The following is a 23,159-nucleotide window of genomic DNA, read 5'->3' on the forward strand; positions in this document are numbered from 1 at the left end:
TGACAGGAAGAGGACAGACCAGAGACACAGAGAGAGACAGAGATTGCAGACAGGGAGAGGGATCTTTCTCCTCCTTCCTCCTGCTCAAGTGTGGATGTTGTTACACAGACACATTTTGAAGTTATTACAGAGACTCAAATAGAACCGTCAAGTGAAGAAGAGCCCACAGTAAAACAGAAGAAGAGAATCAGAGTGTCCAAGAAAGAAATTCCTGAGTATAAGTGGACAGATGAGGGTACCATGAAATTAGCAGAATATGTAAAAGACTACCCACAGCTGCATGACAAGAGACAGAAGGACTGGCTCAATGGGGCACCAACCTCTGTCCCAACATCAACATACAAGAACTTATACCCAGCATCTGCAACTGCCCTGAGTACAATGCTGTGGAAGCCCTTGTAATTATAACAGAGGGAGCCTGCTTTGGGTGGCTTCTTCGTAGCAACGTGCTTGCCGTCTAGGGCCCCCAGACAGTTGTGGTAGTTCCATCTGGAGCTGAACATCTCAGCAACCTCCTTCCACTCTTCTTCAGTTTTGGGGCAGCTGAGCACTTTGTCCCTGAAGACCTCAATGATGGCTTTGCACACCTCTGGTAAGAACTTGCAGATTGTACTTGCTTCAACTCTGAAGCTGTACTGTAGACTTCGATAGGAATTTCCAGTGGCTAGAAAGCGGAGGGTGGAAGCCAGCTTGAGTCCAACTTCAAGCGGTTCTCTCATGAATGTGGTCTGTTTCATAAGGTGAGGGGTTAACTTCTCCACCATCTCTTGGAACAGGTTTGGGTGTCATTCTCAGGTAATTCCTGTAGACTCTGGGATCTTCGTTGTGGAGTTCTATCAATAGTTGATCATAATGTCCGAACTCATGTCTTCTAGCCAACCATTGCCTATCTCACACAGTCCTTGCTTTCCTTGTTCTAGTTAGGGTTGTCTCTTCTTCTTTCTCATGCTCTTGCTCTTGCTCTTGCTCTTGCTGCCTTTTCTCCTTCTCTTCAAGACGTAATAGTCCTGCAGCTGCCAGATATAGACACTATGCGGGAACTATGCGTGTCGTGTGTGACACTGCGGGACATTGCGGTACGGTAGACGTGAACAATGCGCGAACAATACTTAACCTATGCGTAAACAATTCGTGCCATTGCGTGTCAATGCGTGCCAATGCGGCCCATTCTTGACCGTGCATTGCGTAGACATTGCGTAAGTTATGCGTGTACAGTGCGCGAACAAGGCGCGGCGCAAACGCGGCTTCACGCTCCGCTGCGTACCACCGAAATGGCACGCCTTGCCACGACGCATTGCGCGGCATTGCAGGGACAAAAATCGTGAAAGTGTCAGGGTGGCTTTAGCGTGAGCATATAGGGTATAAATTATTTACTAGATGAACGCGTAAGCATATAGGGTATACTTATTTTACTGAAAGCAAGAGTAAGCGTATATGGTATACATTATTTTACTAGATGAACGCGTAAGCATATAGGATATACATGTACATATGTTATTAAGCGTGAGCATACAGTATATGTGAAGGGTGTACATTATTGTACTGAATGTAAGCGTAAGCACACTGTTTATTCATTATTTCACTGTGGTATGTGGGGACACCTCCTGATCTGATGATCCCATAAGACTAGTGGTCAATGGGGTGTTTGGTGTCTGATGTGATGGCCATGGAAGAACGGCGACATTGTAAGTTTGTGGTCGCGGGCGACTCTTGCAGTATGCGCCCTACCATCGTCGTGCTGTAAGAATGTTCTTGTCGCTGTTGGCGAAGGAATGGTAACACCACGGGTTGAATGTCCCTTCCGTTGATGACTACACATTCCTACCCAACCCATCACCCGACTCCGTCATATGGCTGCACTTCCTGAATGCAATCGTTAAACCCGAGCACACACCACCTATATGAAATAAGCAGAATCTGCTTTCGTCAGTTAAACGCACTCTCAGACTGTCACTGATCTGCCAGCGTTGTACTGAAATTGTCCAGTGCCGTCTTCGACGTTGATGTTCATGGGTCAAGGCCATTCCACAGAAAGAGCGGTACACATGAATACCTGCGACACGGAGACGTCAAGTGCGTCGTCTGACGCGGCGTCCTAGCACTGTTACTGCCGTTTGTAATGAACCTGTTGCGCAAATGCAAAGTGCGCAAGTACGCGTCATCATGTGGCGTCGCCGCGCGTGGTCTGCCTGGTCTAACCTTGCCCTGTGTACTGCCAAGTGTGTCAGTAACGGTCAAATAGTCTGGCTGCACATGTTCAGTTGAAGTTTCTTGCAATCTGGGTGTGGTTGGCACCTTTTTGCCTCGATTCCTGCGAACCTCTATCTATGTTTGCAGTTTATCTTTCGTGTTTTTTCATTACCTGTGATGTTTCGGCAACGATCCATTACATTTTATATAATTTCTGCGTGTGCATTTTTAGAGTCACCGAAAAAAGTGTGTAGCGATTTTTTACGACTGCAACGTTCATCTTCCAAGTCTTTAATGTTTATCTTTTAATCAAATCCAATTTTCAAATGTACGAGTATACTTTCTTTCGCCCGGCAATTTATTACTAAATGCAAAATATACATTTGCTGAATAAATATAAGCGTTAGCATAAAGTGTGGTAGATAATAGTTTCTGTATATACTTTATTTATTAGCTGTGTTACTTCAGTATATTGTAAAAAAGTTCTTTTCGATATTTTATTTACAGCAGTAATTAAGAACTATTTATGTCAGATTTATAAAGCAACTATTTTCATTGATGTACAGACTATAATTGTATATTTCTTATTTCAGGATGCGTAAGATATTTAAGTAGTCGTTAGCTAAACATCATCAGTAAAGCTCTATTTATTAGGTTCTTGCTCATGGGGGTCCGTCTAATGCAATACAGGGTGGAAAGATATATCACTGATTCCCAATAAAAGGCGAAGCTTGTGTGTTTTCGTGATTGGCTAGGTTTAAAATCTTAATGTCCTACTTTGTTTCAACCACTGCACTTTTCATTCCCACTTCACTCAACACAGGGAAGGAGACAAGGTCGACAACTTAAACGTTAGTAGTTATTGTTAATAAACTTTTTTTATTGTGTTCTATAAATGCCAGTATAATATATACATCACGATAGGTAAATACATGTCTATAATTCATTAATATTATTAACATATACTTGTGTTTTATGTGGTGAGTGTAGTGTATGAGATATATTTCATTTTATTGTGTGTGCGGTTGTGTTTTGGTCTAGATGTTAATTGAATTAATTTTGTGTATTCAGTAACTTACAATCTACATTCATGATTTGATAATAGTCCAGAAATGTATTTTATATGTGTCAATAGGAATGTTATGTTTCATGGGGATTAATTCATTTTAGCACCCATATATATATATACATATATATAATAATAATAATAATAATAATAAAATAATTAAGTCCACGTTAGTCCATCATCATCTTTATATCAGTTTCATACATAGTACTTTCGCACTCTCCTACCCAGATATAAAGAAGATAATGGACTAACGTGGACTTTATTTTTTATTATATATTACATGTACACCGAGTGAACATTTACCTCATTTTTTCCCTTGTGGGTGCACATGCCAGGCCGACCGTTATGTCGTGAAATCCTCACGCAGAGAGGTATCGCGTCGGAGTAAAAGACCTGATTCTGATGCCATTGAACAACACATTACTTAATACAAGGGTAAGCAAAAGTTGTGCATTCACACCAAGTAGCAAGCAACAACAAATAGGGTGAGTCGATGACGTTATGATTTTGGCTTTGACGTCAGAGGACAGCGGATGTCTTACAGACAATACTATTATGTATACGATTAGCTTTGATGCTATTATTATTTGAGACAGTCTACGCTTCAAAACATACAATTCTGCTCTGTGGAAGGAGAAGCCAAACAATTCCCACGACCCACAACATAATGTACAGAATATCCCGTATTTCCAGAGAACAATTTATACTTTTTTATGTATAACAGGAAGACAATTATTTTTTTTTATTTTTTTGTGTGTAACATATTAAGAACAAATATCTCCAGACACACAGTATAATTTATTTACAGACCATACCCCTTAACTGTGTTTTCTATTTCTCTGTTGTCCATTTACGACAAACATCCTTACTTTACGGCTGTAGTCCACACAGGTGACGCGCTAATGCGAAAACACGTAACCTACACCATCTAAGATGAATGTACTTAAATACGTTATCTAATTGGTCCATGAACTAGAGAGAACGGATTCAATTTCTGCTGGCAATGTCAATTGATGTTCTCTTTAATATACAACTAGTTATTGCCAAAGTTCTGTTTCACGTTCTCAATATCCCCTATCTACTTTCAGTCACCCACTTGTTATTCCCAGCGTCATCAAGTGACCTTGACATAACGCAGTTAGGATAAGGCGCCTTACATAGCGTACTAGTAATTAAATACGTTTACACCATTACTTAACAGTTCTGACATTTAGAAAAGCTTAAGTTTCGTTACTACATCTACCTGCGGTAATGTTGTTCATGGTTAAATGGTAACTGTTCATGAACCACAGGTACACACCGTCTTCTAGGAACTTGGTAGTTACAAACATGAACATGATTTGTTTGAATCAAGAAAAAGTCTGGCCTTAATTCAATCCTTTGATATGGGGAAACATTATGCTACGGTGTCTTAAAAATGTGCTTTAATACATTAGTAATACCATTTACATGTAGATATATAATACGATTGTTCATAGGGCCCGAGGAGAGCTTAACCTGTACGGTTATATTTTCCTGTATTTTGACAAGAGTCAGCTGGTGCAGTCTTTATACAAAAAAGGACACTTACACATTGAAACGTCCATATTTCCCTTTACCGATTCCCGATTCCCGCGCTTTTGATTCTTCATCGAGGCGGTAATTAAATGTCTACGACCAGTGTTAATTTAGTCTTTACTTTGCACATTAAGCTGACACGTCGTGACATGACTGAAATATTTTTACAAGCAGTGTAGAAGCTCAGCCCACTCATTTTCTGCAACTGTGGTTAGTGCAAGGTTAATTATATCGTGTGATTATATCGCTTCAGTGGAGGAGGAATAATGTTTAAACATGCCTTTGATTCAAATATATTTTTCCAAGAGATATCTCGCTAGTGACATTAATTTGAAGTAAATATACAGTTGTTACTGTGAAGTGTTTTAAAACACGTGCGTGGCCAATGTGGAGACGTATGTAATATTCACAATACATTATGAATGGTGCTTTAAACACACCGGTGTGTGAAACTAGTTAGCGATAATCACTACAGAAACGCATTTACATCCACAACCTTCACAATGTCCTCCTACACACATCGAGGAGGCTGTACATTACACCCATGATTAGTCTCCATCTTTCTAACTTTCTACTGTTTCGTGAACCAGTTAAACGGACATTGACCATAGACCATACTAAATGGCTACTTCACATGCCGGGGGAGGATTTGCTGCCAACTATACATAAGACAAAGTTACCCCAGTAAAAAGTGTTAATTGTTTTTGTGTGCTGGCGTTTGCAGTTGAGCACTACCAGCGGTCTAAGGCTCCCCTGACTGTGTGAACACTGCTTATACATAGTCCAGACATGTACTGACAGTCAAACGTCTTCAGAGTTGAGAACTTCTCCTTAACAATATGAATACAGTGTGTAGCCCTTAACCATTGCATTGGGTTGTTTGTCAATCTGAAGTCAAATCAAGAACATAGTCTCACCACTATCAAATGTTATGTTGTCTCATGATGATGAATGGTGATGGACATGCTCCCCGTGCCGACGCGGTAATGAGATCAATACGACTGTCAAATTCATATTTGGAGTGTGGAACCATTTCTGAAATTGAACTTGTCAAGATGAATAACTGTATTGATGAAGAAATCTCAGTTAGTATAAGAGCACGCTATCCATATCATGGAAACAATTGAGAAAGGACGCTATAGAGCTTGACCATTTCCTTGGCAGCGGGAGGGACGTTTGTGAAGAACTCGTCCACGAGGGAGATACATCAACCTTTCAATAACCATCTTGACCTGGAGTTTTCTAGCAGCTGCATACATCACGGGTAGGGCCAGATACGGGACAAGGCAATCTATTCGTTGACTGTGTTCCCCAGAAACCTGTGATTGCCGTGCCGGTGTGTAGACAAATAACCAGAGTTATTACTGGGAGCTGGAGCTGACGAGTGGATGCGAAGGGCAAACAGCATGTCGTAACAACCTGATTAATAGGAATAATAGTTCCATGATAGGAAATCAAACATTACACATCAGGCTTCCAGACAGGCATTCGTTGCTTGCAATCGATGTTTAGTGGTGGATTAATGTGTCTCATCGCGAAAATACAACTAACTGATGGAATTCATTACACATCTCGCTCCCTGGAAGAGTCGCGTTGACAACCCTCCCAATTAAAATACTGAACACAAAAGACGTTCACTTTTCTCGGTGATTTCACACTATAGGAAATGTTGCTCCTTCCGGTTTTGGTAATGATACCGTCAAGCAAATGCCGATCAATGAAATCTACAGAAGCGTATATATGTCGTCACTTCACGTCACTCATCATGTTACTACATGTCATTATGTACTAACTTTTGTTGATTAATTGATACATGTGTTGCTAATACTTTGTTTCGATTTAAGTCGTGCACTGAAACCAACTGTTACTGTTATGTGTGGCAATAAAACGATAAACGTATTTGAATACGCGCCTCACGTGTTTTAGCCCGACCTGTTTTCATGAGTTTACTTTATGAACAGGTGATGTACACTGATCAGGAAGGACAGTCAGCTAAATGTATTGTACGCCGTGTTTCGCTCAGCTCACGCCAGTGAAAGGCAGAATAAGAGTTTAAGCCAATTGAGGGTGGCCCCAGTCGTGGGTCTTTGGGTCTTTCAGAAACCTATGATCGTGGATTCTAATCCCAAATTCGCCCTGATATGGTTCTGTGTTTGCCAGCACGATTCCCATGTTTGTAGGCTACATCAAAATGGTAAACGTCTAGGACCTGCACCCATTCGGGACTTCCTCCCACTTCAAGTTGACAGCCGTTGTCCTGTAATGTGCATTTACCAGTTTTTACATCCAGCAGGAAACACGATCTGTACAACCTGCGGTTAGAGATGGGACACACAGACACCAGTCAGAGATAACTGTTTGCCTCGGTTTTCTCAAATATTATATCAAATGAAAGGTTTCTCATTGCAATCTGTTTGAACTCATGAATTAAATAAGTACATGGAGACGATTATTCAAGAATACACAGTTTGACGTTTGAAGGAGTTGTGTAATTTTGCTCAATTAGAAACCTTCACATAGTCCTGAAAACTACTTGATTGTAGTGTTTGTCTTGCTGCCGACCTCCCACGCTAAGATCAAAAGATCGTTCCGAGCGTTAAGTTAATAACAGCGCAGCAATTTTCTTAAACCGTTTCTCCAATCGCACGTACATGCTGTTATATGAAATAAATCAGGATCGTTATCCATTAAACAGGCCGGTAACAGTTTTATCCAGAAGTCGTTCTTGTGAAGAATATTCGTGTAAAACTGGCGACTGAGCAGAATGTTGCCTCTCGATGAAAACTGTGTTTGTAAAAGTGTTTCTGTTGACTCATGACTGTTATTTCTCACGGGGAGAACGCATCTCAGTGAAACTATGGCCGACCTGGAGGATAGACATCGCAGGGAGTACTTCATTCGTGCCTGCTTAAATTAGACGATGGACATTGACATTTGCTACTTTCTCCAGAGACCATGCAGAGGCAGTCTCTGCATTTCACACTATATCTGTAGACCAACACAACCAGCTCGAAGTCCAACACAAATACCACACATCCATTGCCCCCCCCCCCCCCCCCCCACACACACACACACACACACACCCCAGCCCAACCCCCCGTGTGGGCGTTATAAGGAAATCAATACCACGGTGAGGCTACAGTAAGGAGACGATTACATGATCAATAGCAATAGTCGACTCCTGTTCATCTTCAACTCTAACTCCGGTCTTTAATAACGTTTGCATTATCATTAGGGCGTGTTCGGGTTTTCAAATGCCGACATAACTAAATCAATCAGTTTCGGGAATCAAAATATATGGTTTAAAACCCATTACCCATTGAACGAAATTAAACCTTTGTTCAAAACAAGATAATGATGAAATCATAATGCTAATTTTAAGTTGATTTTCAGTCACGTGAGTGTCCCGAACAAGATGAATCATAATTACATTTCTGGTATAACAAGTAAAGAACAAGTGGTGATTCACTTACGAATCCGCTTTGTCAATACACTACATGCGAGAGAAAGATGAAATATGTAGTCTAGCAGTGCCTCATCAGCACCTTCACATAAAGGTGTTGAAGGAGGTAATCCCTATAAGACCCTTAAATAAAGCAATATCACACACACAAATGCCCCTTTTCCTGCAAGATGTCAGTTCAAAGACATGAAGAATAAAAGTCAGTGGGAGGCGAGTCGTTCCTCGTGTAAGATGTCGGTATGACCGAAACTCCACATACGGAAACTCTAATCACCTGTCACTTGAAACATGAAGAAATATGTTGCACCCAAGTACTATACATGAAAACGACAAGATGAAAGCACTGCTTTAAACAGAAATGGGCTATTATATGCTTGTTTCTTAAACCAATGTATATAACGTGGTAACGAGAGGCAGTGGGGAAGATGAGGATGATGAAGGCGCTCTGATCTGAGAAACTGATACACATGATACATGTTGCAAATCGCCGTCGTTACAAGGAGGTAGACATAAAGCGATACTGTTACAAGCGTAACACAGGCATGGTACGTGAGGGTACATGTGGCCCTGGTGTGACAACTGTGTAGAATATACTAGTACTCCGATGGTACGTGAGGGTACATGTGGCCCTGGTGTGACAACTGTGTAGAATATACTAGTACTCCGATGGTACGCTGGGGTACATGTGGCCCTGGTGTGACAACTGTGTAGAATATACTAGTACTCCGATGGTACGCTGGGGTACATGTGGCCCTGGTGTGACAACTGTGTAGAATATACTAGTACTCCGATGGTACGTGAGGGTACATGTGGCCCTGGTGTGCTAACTGTTTAGATTATACTAGCACCGTGGAGGTAGGTGGGGGTACATGTGATCCTATTTGTGCTTACTATTTAGAACAAACTAGTACTCCTGTGGTACATGAGGGTACTTTCGGCGTACTGTGGGGGTACGCATGTCCCGGGGAAGTGTATTGCACATTTCACTATTCATCTTCAACTTGATAATACTGATAAAACTTAAATGCCCTTTTATTAAATTCGTCACTGAACTATACTTTGGTTAATATGACCTAACATTGACAGTGATGTTGGTGTTATCGTGAAGCTTGAAATACAAGTTTTGACGCCCCCCACGTATGCACGGAATTCGTAGGTCGAATCAGAAAGAAAAGGCGTGTTTACCTTGATCCATGAGGCTTTTGTTACAAAACGTAGTGACCACAGATACACTTACGTGTCTGTCTTCAGAGGTTCAGGTCAATTTGTCAAAAATGAAAGCAAATGCCCACCGAAGTTAACTGAGAAAACAATATTAATGTAAAATGCTGAACTTTCTCATTGATAACATCTGTGTAAAATTTTGGGGCACCAGTTGTGCTCCCCTTCTTGCGGATCTGTTTCTTTCCGGAATTTCTCCTCTGATTGGCAAAGTCAAAACATGGTAATTTGGCCAAGAAGTTTAACTGGGGCTTCAGGTATATCGATGATCTGATATCGTTCAATAACCAACAAAAAGCCAATCCCTATTTAGAGCTATGCATTAAAGTGTGGCAAAACACTCTCCACAAGATTATATGACAAGAGTGATGACTTCAACATTCAAATAGTCAACTTTCCCTTCATGCCGAGCAATATTCCAGCAGCTCCAGCCTTTGGCGTTTACCTTTCACGGGTTTTGAAGTACAATCGAGCATGCTCTTTCCACTAAGACTTCAAAGAGCGCAATCTTCCCGAGGCAAGAGAGTAAACTGACTATACAAGTCCAGTTTCCACCCTTGCCGAACTAGGCTGGTATTATGGAGTTACATTTTGGCTGGACTAACGAGTCTATGCATAGTCCAATCAAAATCGCGCACCGAAATCGAAATCCGGTTCGTAAACTGTCGTGCACATTTCGGTCGATTGCAGGACTTGCAAAACATTTACACCGCCAACTCGTTGTCAGCAGATATTTTCCAAAATCTTTTCATGTTTTTAATTAAGGTGCTCACGTGATTTGATGCATTTCGCGATGTAAGACCCGTTTTATCACGATATTGAACTTGATTATCGATCAGATCGTCCTGACTGGGAGCCACCATTGTGTGTGAAGCAAACGCAAGTGATCCGAGACTTGGAATCTGATTGGTCCATAGGAGAGGTTTAGAAGGGACATAACTGGTAATAGCCACTGGTGGCGCTACGATTGAGCCCAGGAATTCCAGCCTAGTTCGGCAAGGGTGGAAACTGGACTTTTAAAGTCAGTTAACTCTCTTGCCTCGGGAAGATGGGTTACAACGTTCAAGGCCTCAGTAAAGCTTTCACAACCTTCTATGGCAGACATGTGGAGCACATTTCCAAGTTTGACGCATCAGTGACAAGAATGATGTCCGATGCATTTCCCTATTTGGACATGTACCATATGTTCCAGTGTTTTTTTTCAGGTGAACAATTGACTTGCCTTTGCACGTGTTTGTGACGGGTGCCACCGGTGGGGCAGGATACGCTGGTATCATCACTATTTGATAGTGATTCATAAACACATACTCATGACATAATCGGAATCGCACAATCGACTCTGCTTTCAGCAGTGATTTCTTTATGAATATGGAAAGGGTTTAGTCGTTTTTTGTTCCTGCAATTAATCATACGTATTCGCAGATCCAGTGTGCACTGGTTAGATCAGAATCGAAATGCGCTATCATGACTGCATGGATTCAGATTTATGATGAATTGAACACTACACAAACAAAGGTCATACCACAGCTGTTTGTATTAAGACGTAAGTACAGAATGTATTTATTAAATCAGAAACAAAATGCATATCATGGCTGCATTCATTTAGACGTTTGCACATAATGTATTGGTTAGACCCATCACAAAAGGCATGACACAAAATGCATGCTCCAACTACACACAGATAAAGATGTCGTAATGTATGTATGAACTGTTTTATCGATGTTTTAAGAAGTTACACACTTACCTAGAGAGCCCCGTCAAATATGCTTGATCTAATAAACAGAGCCTCCAGGTCGGAGACAAACAGTTCGTTGCATATGGTAATTACAAAGTTTCTTTGATGGTAAGTATCCTCCTGTGAACCAGTGAACTTCCAACCTTCAACTCCGGCAGATCTCATCACACTGATTGAAATCCACTCTGGTGATTTATCACATGAGATGACAGACAATTACTTGTGTTTTGTGTCCTGCAAATTGCACTGTTCGTGGTTGACTTGTCTCACATTCGACTTCAGATGGGTGATTTACCATAACGAGTTCTAACCCAGCCGATAAAATGAAAATGAAATCAGGATTAAGAGGTCGAATGCTGTTTTTCAAACCAATACAACCTTCACCTGCTACAGACGTTTTTCTTATCAATTTCGACTTAGAGTTACTTTTATTGGGCCTTAAAGTGCAGTAAAACCATTTAGAAACGGACGATTATCCAAACTGCAATGACGTCTACATGAAACATAGGCATCTTTCTCGCCTTGCCGGCCCACCTGCAACCAGAAACTGTGAAAGTTATTGATGTCAGACAGTGATTTGAAATTGTCTGCTGTCTCGTTTCAAATGCAGGATGACATATGTGGATTTGGTTTTTATTCAAACGTCCCCAAAAAGATTTTGACGTGCTATGTTTCAAAACTTAGTATATATTCGATAGGAAAGGTTCACTGTTCCATAAGATGGAACCAGTTGTGCGATCGGGCCTCGACTAACCAGTTGAAAAGTATTACCCGCCATGGACCAGTAGGTTATTGTTTTTCTCTAACACTGGAACAAATCGATGGGTTTCTAGAAAGAGGCCAGTAGTACAACGTATGCCGCACATAGATGGTTCTCAGATAGTTCGTACGTAGTGCTTAGATAGTTCATGATCAGTGATATCTGTGAAATACCTTGCCGATATCTGAGTGATATAAATACCTGTTTCACGAGTCGTCGTTATGTCTTACCGTTGGAATTTATATATCAGAACGAATATGTGTACCACTGGAATGTGGATTAACCAATGGACCTCCGCCCAAACCCCAGCCATTAGATTACAAAATAGTAAAGGATAGTGCGAGATGACATCGCAATATAGTGCTCCTGTATTTGGTATGTATGTGTATCGTCATGGCATCTGCTGGTAGATTCCGTATCCCATGTAGAGTGGCCCATGCGGCTGTCTCGTCTGATCCATGATCCCCCGCGAGTCCTCACTGTCTTCAGCAAATACATATCGTCAGCAGTTTGTAACAGACTTGACATATCAAACCCAATCCACACATAAGCCCATCATCAAGTTTCCAATATCCAATATCAGCAGATGTTCATTACATCTGGCAGGAACAACCCTCCTGATTAAATGATCGCAGTATACGGCGTACGTCTTTCAGGACCAATCAAGGAAAAACTGAAGCAAAGCAGTCTAGACGAGAAACATACACGATCTGATATGATATCAGCGAATGCCTGTGGCAGCGCTTCATGTTTTGGAACACGTTTTATCCCATCTATTTACATCTCCTAAATCCCGGGCCTTCTCGCTTTGATCCTTAACTAATAGGAAGTTGTGCTGCGCCTATTATCAAACAAATCATCCTGATGATATAAATTCCGTCCCTTAGTTAAAACCAGCGTGATAGAAAATTGCCAAATTAAATTATCAAGCGTTGACTTGGGGAATTAATTCCTCTGACACCGGTTGAGTAGTGTAAACGACAAGAACAGCATCGAGATGGTTGCTCCAAATGCCAGCACTTTGGATCTGTTTTATTGCAATTGCCTTCTAATCTATATGCATGACACTGCTAGATCTGTTGTTGGTAGGTGATCCCAAGCACATAGTCGCCGGGAGTTTACTGCCCAACGTTATTAAACTTAAATTATACAACATTATAAAAACACCACCCTCACCTTACACGGGATGCGGACTGGAGTTATGGAGTAGTTGACAAGCCCGGGATACAAATCAGATTCGATTAATTTATCTGCAATTTAACGTGGTCATATATCCGCTTAATATCGTGTCAAGATGGAAACTGGGACGGACAGATAAAATTTGAGACGATTTCGCGAGCATTTACTCCTTTTGGGGGGCACTAAGGGATTTCAGCCAAAGTTTTTGGCATAATTTTCTCTTTAGTAGAAATTGAATCAAATAAGATTACAATGAAGATAACTTGAACACGGTGTACCCGACGCAAAATGTAATGGAACAGGATTACACAGAAACACAGCTGATGGTCCGTTGTGTCGACTTAGGAAATAATTGTCTTGAAAAAGGAAAGTTGTTCATACCTGCTCTCTTTAAAGCTTGTGTGGGTGTGAGATATTAACGCTTGTATCAGACAGCTGCTTCAGCATATATTAGGTTTGATCATGACGTTACATGATATGAATAGATAGAATTGAAGGCCTGGTTGCTGGGATTAGTGATACACAAATCTACAGATATGATTTTCCCTGCGAATTTGCATTTTCGGTCCAATGGAGACTTGTATGTCGGATAATATTCTCCGCGTTGACGGTTTATATTTACATGCACATGCCTATGAACTTTGAAAACTTATATAGCACGAGTTGTATTGATATACTATTTTTCACTTCTGCCCATCTAATTAGATAGATGAGTCTTGCTTCTGTAAATGATTTCCTGAAGTGATTTAATCAGTACAATCTACTTTGACCTTTTAGTTTTCACGAGTATGATATTTACGACATATTCACATTATATATTATCAGAATCCTTCGTAATGTGGCTATGCTTGGAGTAATACATCAGGAGTTAGGCTTAAACCGTACAACGAATAATAAAATATTAGGAACTTACTTTCGTTTATGAAACCCAACAATTACTGTCCTTATAAATGAAACGCGTCAAATTAATTTTTTGAAGAATGCGTCCTCTGCCAACCAGTATCTCCCATCCATCTGCACGTGCAATTTTAAGAAGCCACGCTTTTAATATCACAGACACGAATTCAAGGACGGCTGACGGTGTATACATTATTGTCTTGAATTAAGTCGTTTTTTACTGAAAAGCTGTGTCAGCTATCTTGACCTTTGTCAAGTGTACCAGCCAAATGGATGGGCGAGTGTCTTCCACCACTAATTATGCTCTGGTTCAAGGCTTAATGTTAACCCCTTACCAGCACACGTATTGCCTTGGAGTCACTGAGTGTCAAGATACAATTATGCCGTTGTTCCATCCGCGGGTATAATCATTGTGGATACTGTTTGATGTAATTCCACTGACCTATGTATACATCGCGGAGTTAGAGATACACCCGCCTACTTGACGGGCTTATGTTGGTAAACCGTATGGCAGGCATTGATATACAAATAAATATTTCACGATAGATTATCGAAAACATTTCTAAAATGATCCTTTCGATATCAGTAGTATGTATACAAACCTGTTATAAAGCTAATAATTTTCAGATTTGACAACTACTAAACGTTGATTCTGTCAAGCTCAGTTAATCAGATGCCTGAAATATAGTTTTTCTGAAACTTGTATGATTGTGAATGTTATATATAAACAAGTTAATACTTCGTGAAGTACATGTGACCTTTGACGTGAGCTAAGAGGTTACAACTTATGCTGAAGCTAAAATTAATTCATCAATAGTGATTGACTTGTGATCTGGTGAACAGACATGGATATTGTTGAGGTTCAGATCATGGTTGGTAATCTGTGGTGGCCGTCGCCTCGCTCAGAAGACCAATCAGGCAATGCTTACGTAGTTGGGGACATTTTATGAACTTTGCAAGTATATCTTACTGTAACCTTCTCTTCTTATTTTCTAAGTTTAATAACAAAAGCTATCTCTTGTTTCCATAGCGAGGGGGAATTTTACAAGATTGCGAAATTAACTTAGTCACTCAAGGTTTTAATTTGATATCATACACAACCTATATCTATGTAGCTTGTTCCCATTGAAACGAGAAATTGATTGAAATCAGGTATTTGAAAATGACAGCAGCACTACTTCTCCGAAGTTTTATGAAAAACATTCGTTGTTTTTCCTCCAAAGGCCAAACTATGGCTGTTAGAATGATCAAAAGGCCAATGTGCACCGCTAGCCAACTTCTATACGTGTACACATTTATTAGTAAATGAAGCTATTTGATAATAAATTAGCCTAAACCTCTTTTCAGAAGTATTTGTCTATCTCCCAAGAGCCACGACGAAGGGTGAATCCTGCTGCTGCAGATTACGATACTCGACAGAACCAGACGCACCCACGTCTACTTGACAACGTGCATTATATTCACTCTTCTCGGTTCGTCCTAAGATAGGGGCAAAAACAATTCACCACTAATTAATGTACAAGGAATTGGGATAACATTTACAAGGTTTCAACGACTGTTTGACTGATTGATTGTACTATTTACTTAGATAAGTTATTTTGCATTTATCTCATGAAACATCACGTTTAGTGTGATGTTTATCAATTATGTACGAAGCATGAAGACTGTGCTTATGAACTAATGTCGACGTATGCCACAAATGTTAAGGTGTCGATCCCAGAATTCCATTGTGATCATCAAAAGGTGCACTTACCTGAAGTTTGATCTCCTTCGCCAGTTGCCGTCCAGCAGTGGTCTTGTATGGTCAACACTGGGTCACTACCAGAGTTGAGGACGCTTAGCTCCTACGCTAATAGTGGCACTTGCAGTTACTTAGTGGTTAACGAGCTCCACCTATCCTGTTCACATCAATCACAACGTAATGGAGTTGATGTTTGTCCACAACAACAACTAAGACTAGGTGCGACATACACACCGCGAAGGCAAAGCTAGGAACTGATTAAGTCCGAACTTAATGTATGCCATGCATAAAAACTACAGCATGTGGGTGCTGCTTGTAATATGCGAGTTTTGTTTATAAACGACTGCGGACCTGGCATCGACCAAGGAGTTGGTGTTTAATTACAGTCGAGTTGGTAACTTTGAGATGCCCTGAGATCCGAGGGTGTCAACACAATGACAGCCACGACCAGAATTAATTCGATTTAATCTGCCTTTGAATAGAGCATCACTGTGATTAATGTGATAGTGCCACTGTCGCCTTGTCAGAATGTATCATCTAGATTCAATTTAATAAAAACATTATTCACAGCTAAATCACATTCTTTGATTGCCATCAGATACAACACATACATTCGTGTGCATCAAAGGCTCCGGAATATAATATGAATATTCATTCATGAAAAAAGAAAGAAAGAGCATATGCTGTATGTATCTACTATACTTGAACACTTCTCATCTCTGAAACATGTAAACAGTAATAGAAAAAAAATGTCTATAATCGAATACACTTAATAACACGTACATTGTAGCATCAGGTGATAAAAGAGAGATCCATGTATAACACGTAGCATCAGGTGCGAACAGAGGGATCCATGTATTGCAAGTAGCATCACTTGGTAAAAGAGAGATTCATTTATAACGCTTAGCATCAGGTGCTAAAGGGGGATCCATGTGTAACACGTAGCATCAGATGATAAAAGAGAGATCCATGTATAACACGTAGCATCAGATGATAAAAGAGAGATCCATGTATAACACGTAGCATCAGGTGCTAAAAGAGAGATCCATTTATAACACGTTGCATCAGATGATAAAAGAGAGATCCATGTATAACACGTAGCATCAGGTGATAAAAGAGATATCCATGTATAACACGTAGCATCAGGTGATAAAAGAGATATCCATGTATAACACGTAGCATCAGATGATAAAAGAGAGATCCATGTATTACACGTAGCATCAGGTGATAAAAGAGGGATCCATGTATAGCACATATCATCAGATGATAAAAGAGAGATCCATGTATAACACGTAGCATCAGATGATAAAAGAGAGATCCATGTATAACACGTAGCATCAGGTGATGAAAGAGAGATCCATGTATAACACGTAGCATCAGATGATAAAAGAGAGATCCATGTATAACACGTAGCATCAGGTGCTAAAAGAGAGATCCATGTATAACACGTAGCATCAGGTGACAAAAGAGAGATCCGTGTATAACACGTAGCATCAGGTGATAAAAGAGAGATCCGTGTATAACACGTAACATCACTTGATAAAAGAGAGATCCATGTATAACACGTAGCATCACTTGGTGAAAGGGAGATTCATTTATAACGCTTAGCAACAGTTGATAAAAGGCAGATCCATGTATAACACGTACATGTAGCTTCAGTTGATAAACGTGAAATCCGTGTATAACACCTAGCATCAGGTGCTAAAAGAGAGATCCATGTATAACACGTAGCATCAGGTGATAAAAGAGAGATCCGTGTATAACACGTAACATCACTTGATAAAAGAGAGATCCATGTATAACACCTAGCATCAGGTGATGAAAGAGAGATCCGTGTATAACACGTAGCATCAGGTGATAAAAGAGAGATCCATGTATAACACGTAGCATCAGGTGATAAAAGAGAGATCCGTGTATAACACGTAGCATCAGGTGATAAAAGAGAGATCCATGTATAACATGTAACATCACTTGATAAAAGAGAGATCCATGTATAACACCTAGCATCAGGTGATGAAAGAGAGATCCGTGTATAACACGTAGCATCAGGTGATAAAAGAGAGATCCATGTATAACACGTAGCATCAGGTGATAAAAGAGAGATCCGTGTATAACACGTAGCATCAGGTGATAAAAGAGAGATCCGTGTATAACACGTAACATCACTTGATAAAAGAGAGATCCATGTATAACACGTAGCATCAGGTGATAAAAGAGATATCCATGTATAACACGTAGCATCACTTGGTGAAAGGGAGATTCATTTATAACGCTTAGCAACAGTTGATAAAAGGCAGATCCGTATATAACACGTACATGTAGCTTCAGTTGATAAACGTGAAATCCGTGTATAACACCTAGCATCAGGTGCTAAAAGAGAGATCCATGTATAGCAAGTAGCATCAGGTGATAAAAGAGAGATCTATGTATAACACGTAGCATCAGGTGATAAAAGAGAGATCCGTGTATAACACGTAGGATCAGGTGATAAAAAAGAGATCCATGTATAACACGTAGCATCAGATGATAAAATACAGATCCGTGTATAACACGTAGCATCAGGTGATAAAAGAGAGATCCATGTATAACACGCAGCATCAGGTGATAAAAGAGAGATCCATGTATAACACGTAGCATCAGGTGATAAAAGAGAGATCCATGTATAACACGTAGCATTAGGTGATGAAAGAGAGATCCATGTATAACACGTAGCATCAGGTGATAAAAGAGAGATCCATGTATAACACGTAGCATCAGGTGATAAAAGAGAGATCCAAGTATAACACGTAGCATCAGGTGATAAAAGAGAGATCCGTGTATAACACGTAACATCACTTGATAAAAGAGAGATCCATGTATAACACGCAGCATCAGGTGATAAAAGAGAGATCCGTGTATAACAGGTAGCATCAGGTGATAAAAGAGAGATCCATGTATAACACGTAGCATCAGGTGATAAAAGAGATATCCATGTATTACACGTAGCATCAGGTGATAAAAGAGGGATCCATGTATAGCAAGTAGCATCACTTGGTAAAAGAGAGATTCATTTATAACGCTTAGCATCAGGTGATAAAAGAGAGATCCGTGTATAACACGTAGCATCAGGTGATAAAAGAGAGATCCATGTATAACACGTAGCATCAGGTGATAAAAGAGATATCCATGTATTACACGTAGCATCAGGTGATAAAAGAGGGATCCATGTATAGCAAGTAGCATCACTTGGTAAAAGAGAGATTCATTTATAACGCTTAGCATCAGGTGCTAAAGGGGGATCCATGTGAAACACGTAGCATCAGATGATAAAAGAGAGATCCATGTATAGCAAGTAGCATCAGGTGATAAAAGAGGGATCCGTTTATGAGACGTAGCATCAGGTGATAAAAGAGAGATCCATGTATAGCAAGTAGCATCAGGTGATAAAAGAGAGGTTCATGTATAAGACATTGCATCAGGTGATAAAAGAGAGATCCATGTATAGCAAGTAGCATCAGTCGCTAAAAGAGAGATCCAAGTATAACACGTAGCATCAGATGATAAAAGAGAGATCCATGTATAACAAGTAGCATCAGGTGCTAAAAGAGAGATCCATGTATAACACGTAGCATCAGATGATAAAGAAGAGATCCATGTATAGCAAGTAGCATCAGGTGCTAAAAGAGATATCCATGTATAACACGTAGCATCAGGTGCTAAAAGAGAGATCCATGTATAACACGTAGCATCAGATGATAAAAGAGAGATCCATGTATAACACGTAGCATCAGATGATAAAAGAGAGATCCATTCATAGCAAGTAACATCAGGTGCTAAAAGAGAGATCCATGTATAACACGTAGCATCAGTTGATAAAAGAGAGATCCATGTATAACAAGTAACATCAGGTGATAAAAGAGGGATCCATGTATAACACGTAGCATCAGGTGCTTAAAGAGGGATCCATGTATAACACGTAGCATCAGATGGTAAAAGAGGGATCCATGTATAGCAAGTAGCATCAGGTGCTATGAGAGAGGTTCATGTATAACACGCAGCATCAGGTGCTAAAAAGAGAGATCCACGTACAACACGTAGCATCAGATGATAAAAGAGAGATCCATGTATAACACGTAGCATCAGGTGATAAAAGAGAGATCCATGTATAACACGTAACATCACTTGATAAAAGAGAGATTCATTTATAACGCCTAGCAATAGTTGATAAAATACAGATCCGTGTATAACACGTACATGTAGCTTTAGATCCGCGTGTAACAAGTAGCATCGGTTGATGAAAGAGTGCTACCCAGTACGTATAACACATCCACCAAACTGCAGTTGATGAGGAGAGTTACACGTACTGCACCAAACATAATTTGATGAAAAAAGCTACACAAAACATCCAACCAAACACAATTTGATAAAGATAGATAGACATTATGATGACATTATTTGATAAAGAGGGAATTGTACGTAGAAAATGAACACCATTTGAGATTAACGTGTATAACACAAACACCCATTTATCAGGAGAGCTACGCGTAGAGTTAAAAAAACGTTTAATAAAACGTTTATGCACGTTTTCTTAGCCAGTCTGTTTGATCACAATTTTTATCGATATTCAAGTAGAGGATCAGGGAATGTTTCCTGTGTTACTAATTTCAAAACGTTACTGGGAAGAGCCTTCCAATTATCGCATATTAACGGTACATTTGCCCCATGTGTCATGTTCATTATTCATTCCTGGTAACGTATTAGGTAGAAATTTCAGACACATTAAAGTTAAAAATTCTTTAAAATCCATTGTAGCTGGAAAGATCAACTACAATCCGCTTACGGTCAATAGTTGAAACGGTGTGAAGGTTCCAAGGTACATTGATGAACATAGGATATTATGTTCAGTGATTGTGTTGATCCAACAATCCGTGGATCTTTGCCTCATACCAGCCACCACAGCGATAAGTTCATCGAAAAATTCTGTCTATTTATAGAAATGAATTATGATTCTGAATTATCTGCCCTTTGATTGTAACTGACCTGTAGACTGCCAAAGTCAGAATGAACAAGCATGGATCTTATCCTATTTATAGGTGTGATAAAATGGTCACATGTCTGTTTTTGACCAATCAAATTACGAGAAATAACGTCTCTTTACGTCCTTATTCCTTTGAGGGATCTACTTTCACAACGTAAAATCACTAAAATAAAGAGCAAGGCAAACCATCTCAGGAGGTAATTTGGCATAAAAATTAGTATTTATACCAATCAATTAATTATGTCTAATTGATTCACTAATTGCCTTCCAATATCACAAGATAACGTCCTGCTACGTTGAAGCTACGTCCTTGCTGCCTGCCGAGAGGACGTAATAACAACAAGCAACATCGACTGGGAACTACGATGGACAATTCAAAGAGGAAGATTACAAATGTCAGGAAGTAATTGGAATTTATCTGATACATAAGACGTTTAATAACACAAATTGGCCACTGGTATGCTTTGACAGAAGCACTGGATATTTATGAGAGACATGTTGATAAATAGTGATGCTTAATACTGCGCATGGATACATCAGCGAAGATTACATAGTTCCTGATGTCAGAATTAACAGTAACTTTAATACACGTCTTGACATATCATCAAATATGATTCTGGGTTCCTCTGGACATAGTTCATTAGATAAAATATACTTTATAATGCAGAATGCTTAGCTTTAACCAAATTCAGTAACTTCATATTCTGCAACGCTCTCTATTAAGGGCGTGATTAAGCACACATTTTGGCCATTTGGCCTTGCTATTCACGGGTGGTTGTCAACAAATTCATTTTTATGTATTTTTAACTTAAACATCATTTGCTTTACAAAGCAAATGCCATCTGAAGTTTACTGTGAAAACAATATGTGAAATACTGGACTACCTCAACGATAACATCTAAGTAAGGTTTTGGGTGTAAGACAGGAAGTAGGCATCCCCATGGGAAACAATTGTACTCCTCTTCTAGCTGATCAGTTTCTTTATGCGTATGGATCAAATTTCTGCTAGGATTGGCAAAGTCATAAACAAGGTAATTTGGCCAAGAAGTTTAACTTGAGCTTCAGGCATATCGATGATTTGATATCGTCAAATAACCGTCAAGTAACCAATTCCCGTGCACTGAAAATAGAAATAAAGAAGACAAGTGAGACTACCTCATTTATTTCATATTTAAATCTATGCATAAATAAAGAAGACAAGTGAGACTGCCTCATTTGTTTCTTATTTAAATCTATGCATAAACATTCAGAGTGACAAAACACTCTCTACAAAACTGTAGGACAAGCGGGTTGTCTTCAACTTTGCAATAGTCAACGTTCCCTTTATGTCGAGCAATAATCCTGCAGCTCAAGCCCTTGGTGCCTACATTTCATAACTTCCGAGGTACAATCGAGCATGCTCTTTCTATCAAGATTTCAAAGAGCGCCATACGACTCCTACTCAGAAGCTGTTTGATCAAGGTTACAACATCCAAGGCCTCAGTAAAGTTGCAAAATGATTTATCGAAGACATGTGGAGGACATTTCAAAATGCATCAGTGACAAGAATCATGTCCGATGCAATTCTCTATTTTGACTGGTTCCATAGCTTCCCGTATTTTTTCAGGTGAACAATTGGCCTGCCTTCACATGTGTTTGTAACGGGTGCCACCGTTTCGTGAACACCTGGTATCATCACCATTTGGTAGTGATTCATAAACTCATGCTCATAATGTAGTCGGAATTGTTCAATTGACTCTGTGTTTGGCAGAGATTTCTTAAATATATAAAATGGTTTTGTCGTTTTTAATTACGAAATTCGATGTCCTCCATGACAAAGATCCATGTTACTATTAGGTTTCAGCACATTTTGTCGTGCTGGTTTTGAGAAGGGGGACAACCTTTGGTGTCGTTGTTCGAAGATGGACGAAGGGACAATATCGGTTGGCGACTGTGGATCACATACACACTGGCTAGGTCCTCTGTTCCGGTTAAAAGGCCAGACAGGGTTACACGTTTAACAAGCTGCTGTGGTCCGCACATCATGTGATCCAAAGAATCTGTTATCGAAAGAACATGTGTTCCTTATTGTATTTCTCATTATCATGATCATGTCCTTTGGCGAAGTCTTAATTAACTCATTTATGCATTCTAGATACCTGCATCAATGTCAACGACACATGTACGTAATGCTCATTTGAAGTTGTTCGCAAGCACAAATGAGACAGACATGGGGAATCTAGTATCTTGATCATCTTCAGAACAGGGACAAGCATCTTTTATGGTTGTATTACTCCACACGCATGCACGCACTCACGCACGCACGCACGAACGCACGCACACCACTGCAT

The 23,159-nt window shown here is 39.9% G+C and overlaps 1 protein-coding gene across 1 annotated transcript; it reads right to left on the reverse strand.

Annotated features, from left to right (window-relative positions):
- Window positions 1-266: 266 nt before the first annotated feature.
- LOC124117652 lies at window positions 267-764 on the reverse strand. Its single transcript, XM_046479636.1, has one exon. The coding sequence runs from the start codon at window positions 762-764 to the stop codon at window positions 267-269; it is 498 nt and encodes a 165-aa protein (XP_046335592.1).
- Between the last annotated feature and the right edge of the window lie 22,395 nt (window positions 765-23,159).

The sequence above is a fragment of the Haliotis rufescens genome, unplaced genomic scaffold, assembly GCF_023055435.1.
Source record: "Haliotis rufescens isolate VD_foot unplaced genomic scaffold, xgHalRufe1.0.p SCAF_12, whole genome shotgun sequence".
Classification (NCBI taxonomy): Eukaryota; Metazoa; Mollusca; class Gastropoda; order Lepetellida; family Haliotidae; genus Haliotis; species Haliotis rufescens.

Coding starts and splice junctions, on each gene's coding strand:
- LOC124117652 (XM_046479636.1), bottom strand. CDS start 764: ATGGTGGAGAAGTTAACCCCTCACCTTATGAAACAGACCACATTCATG.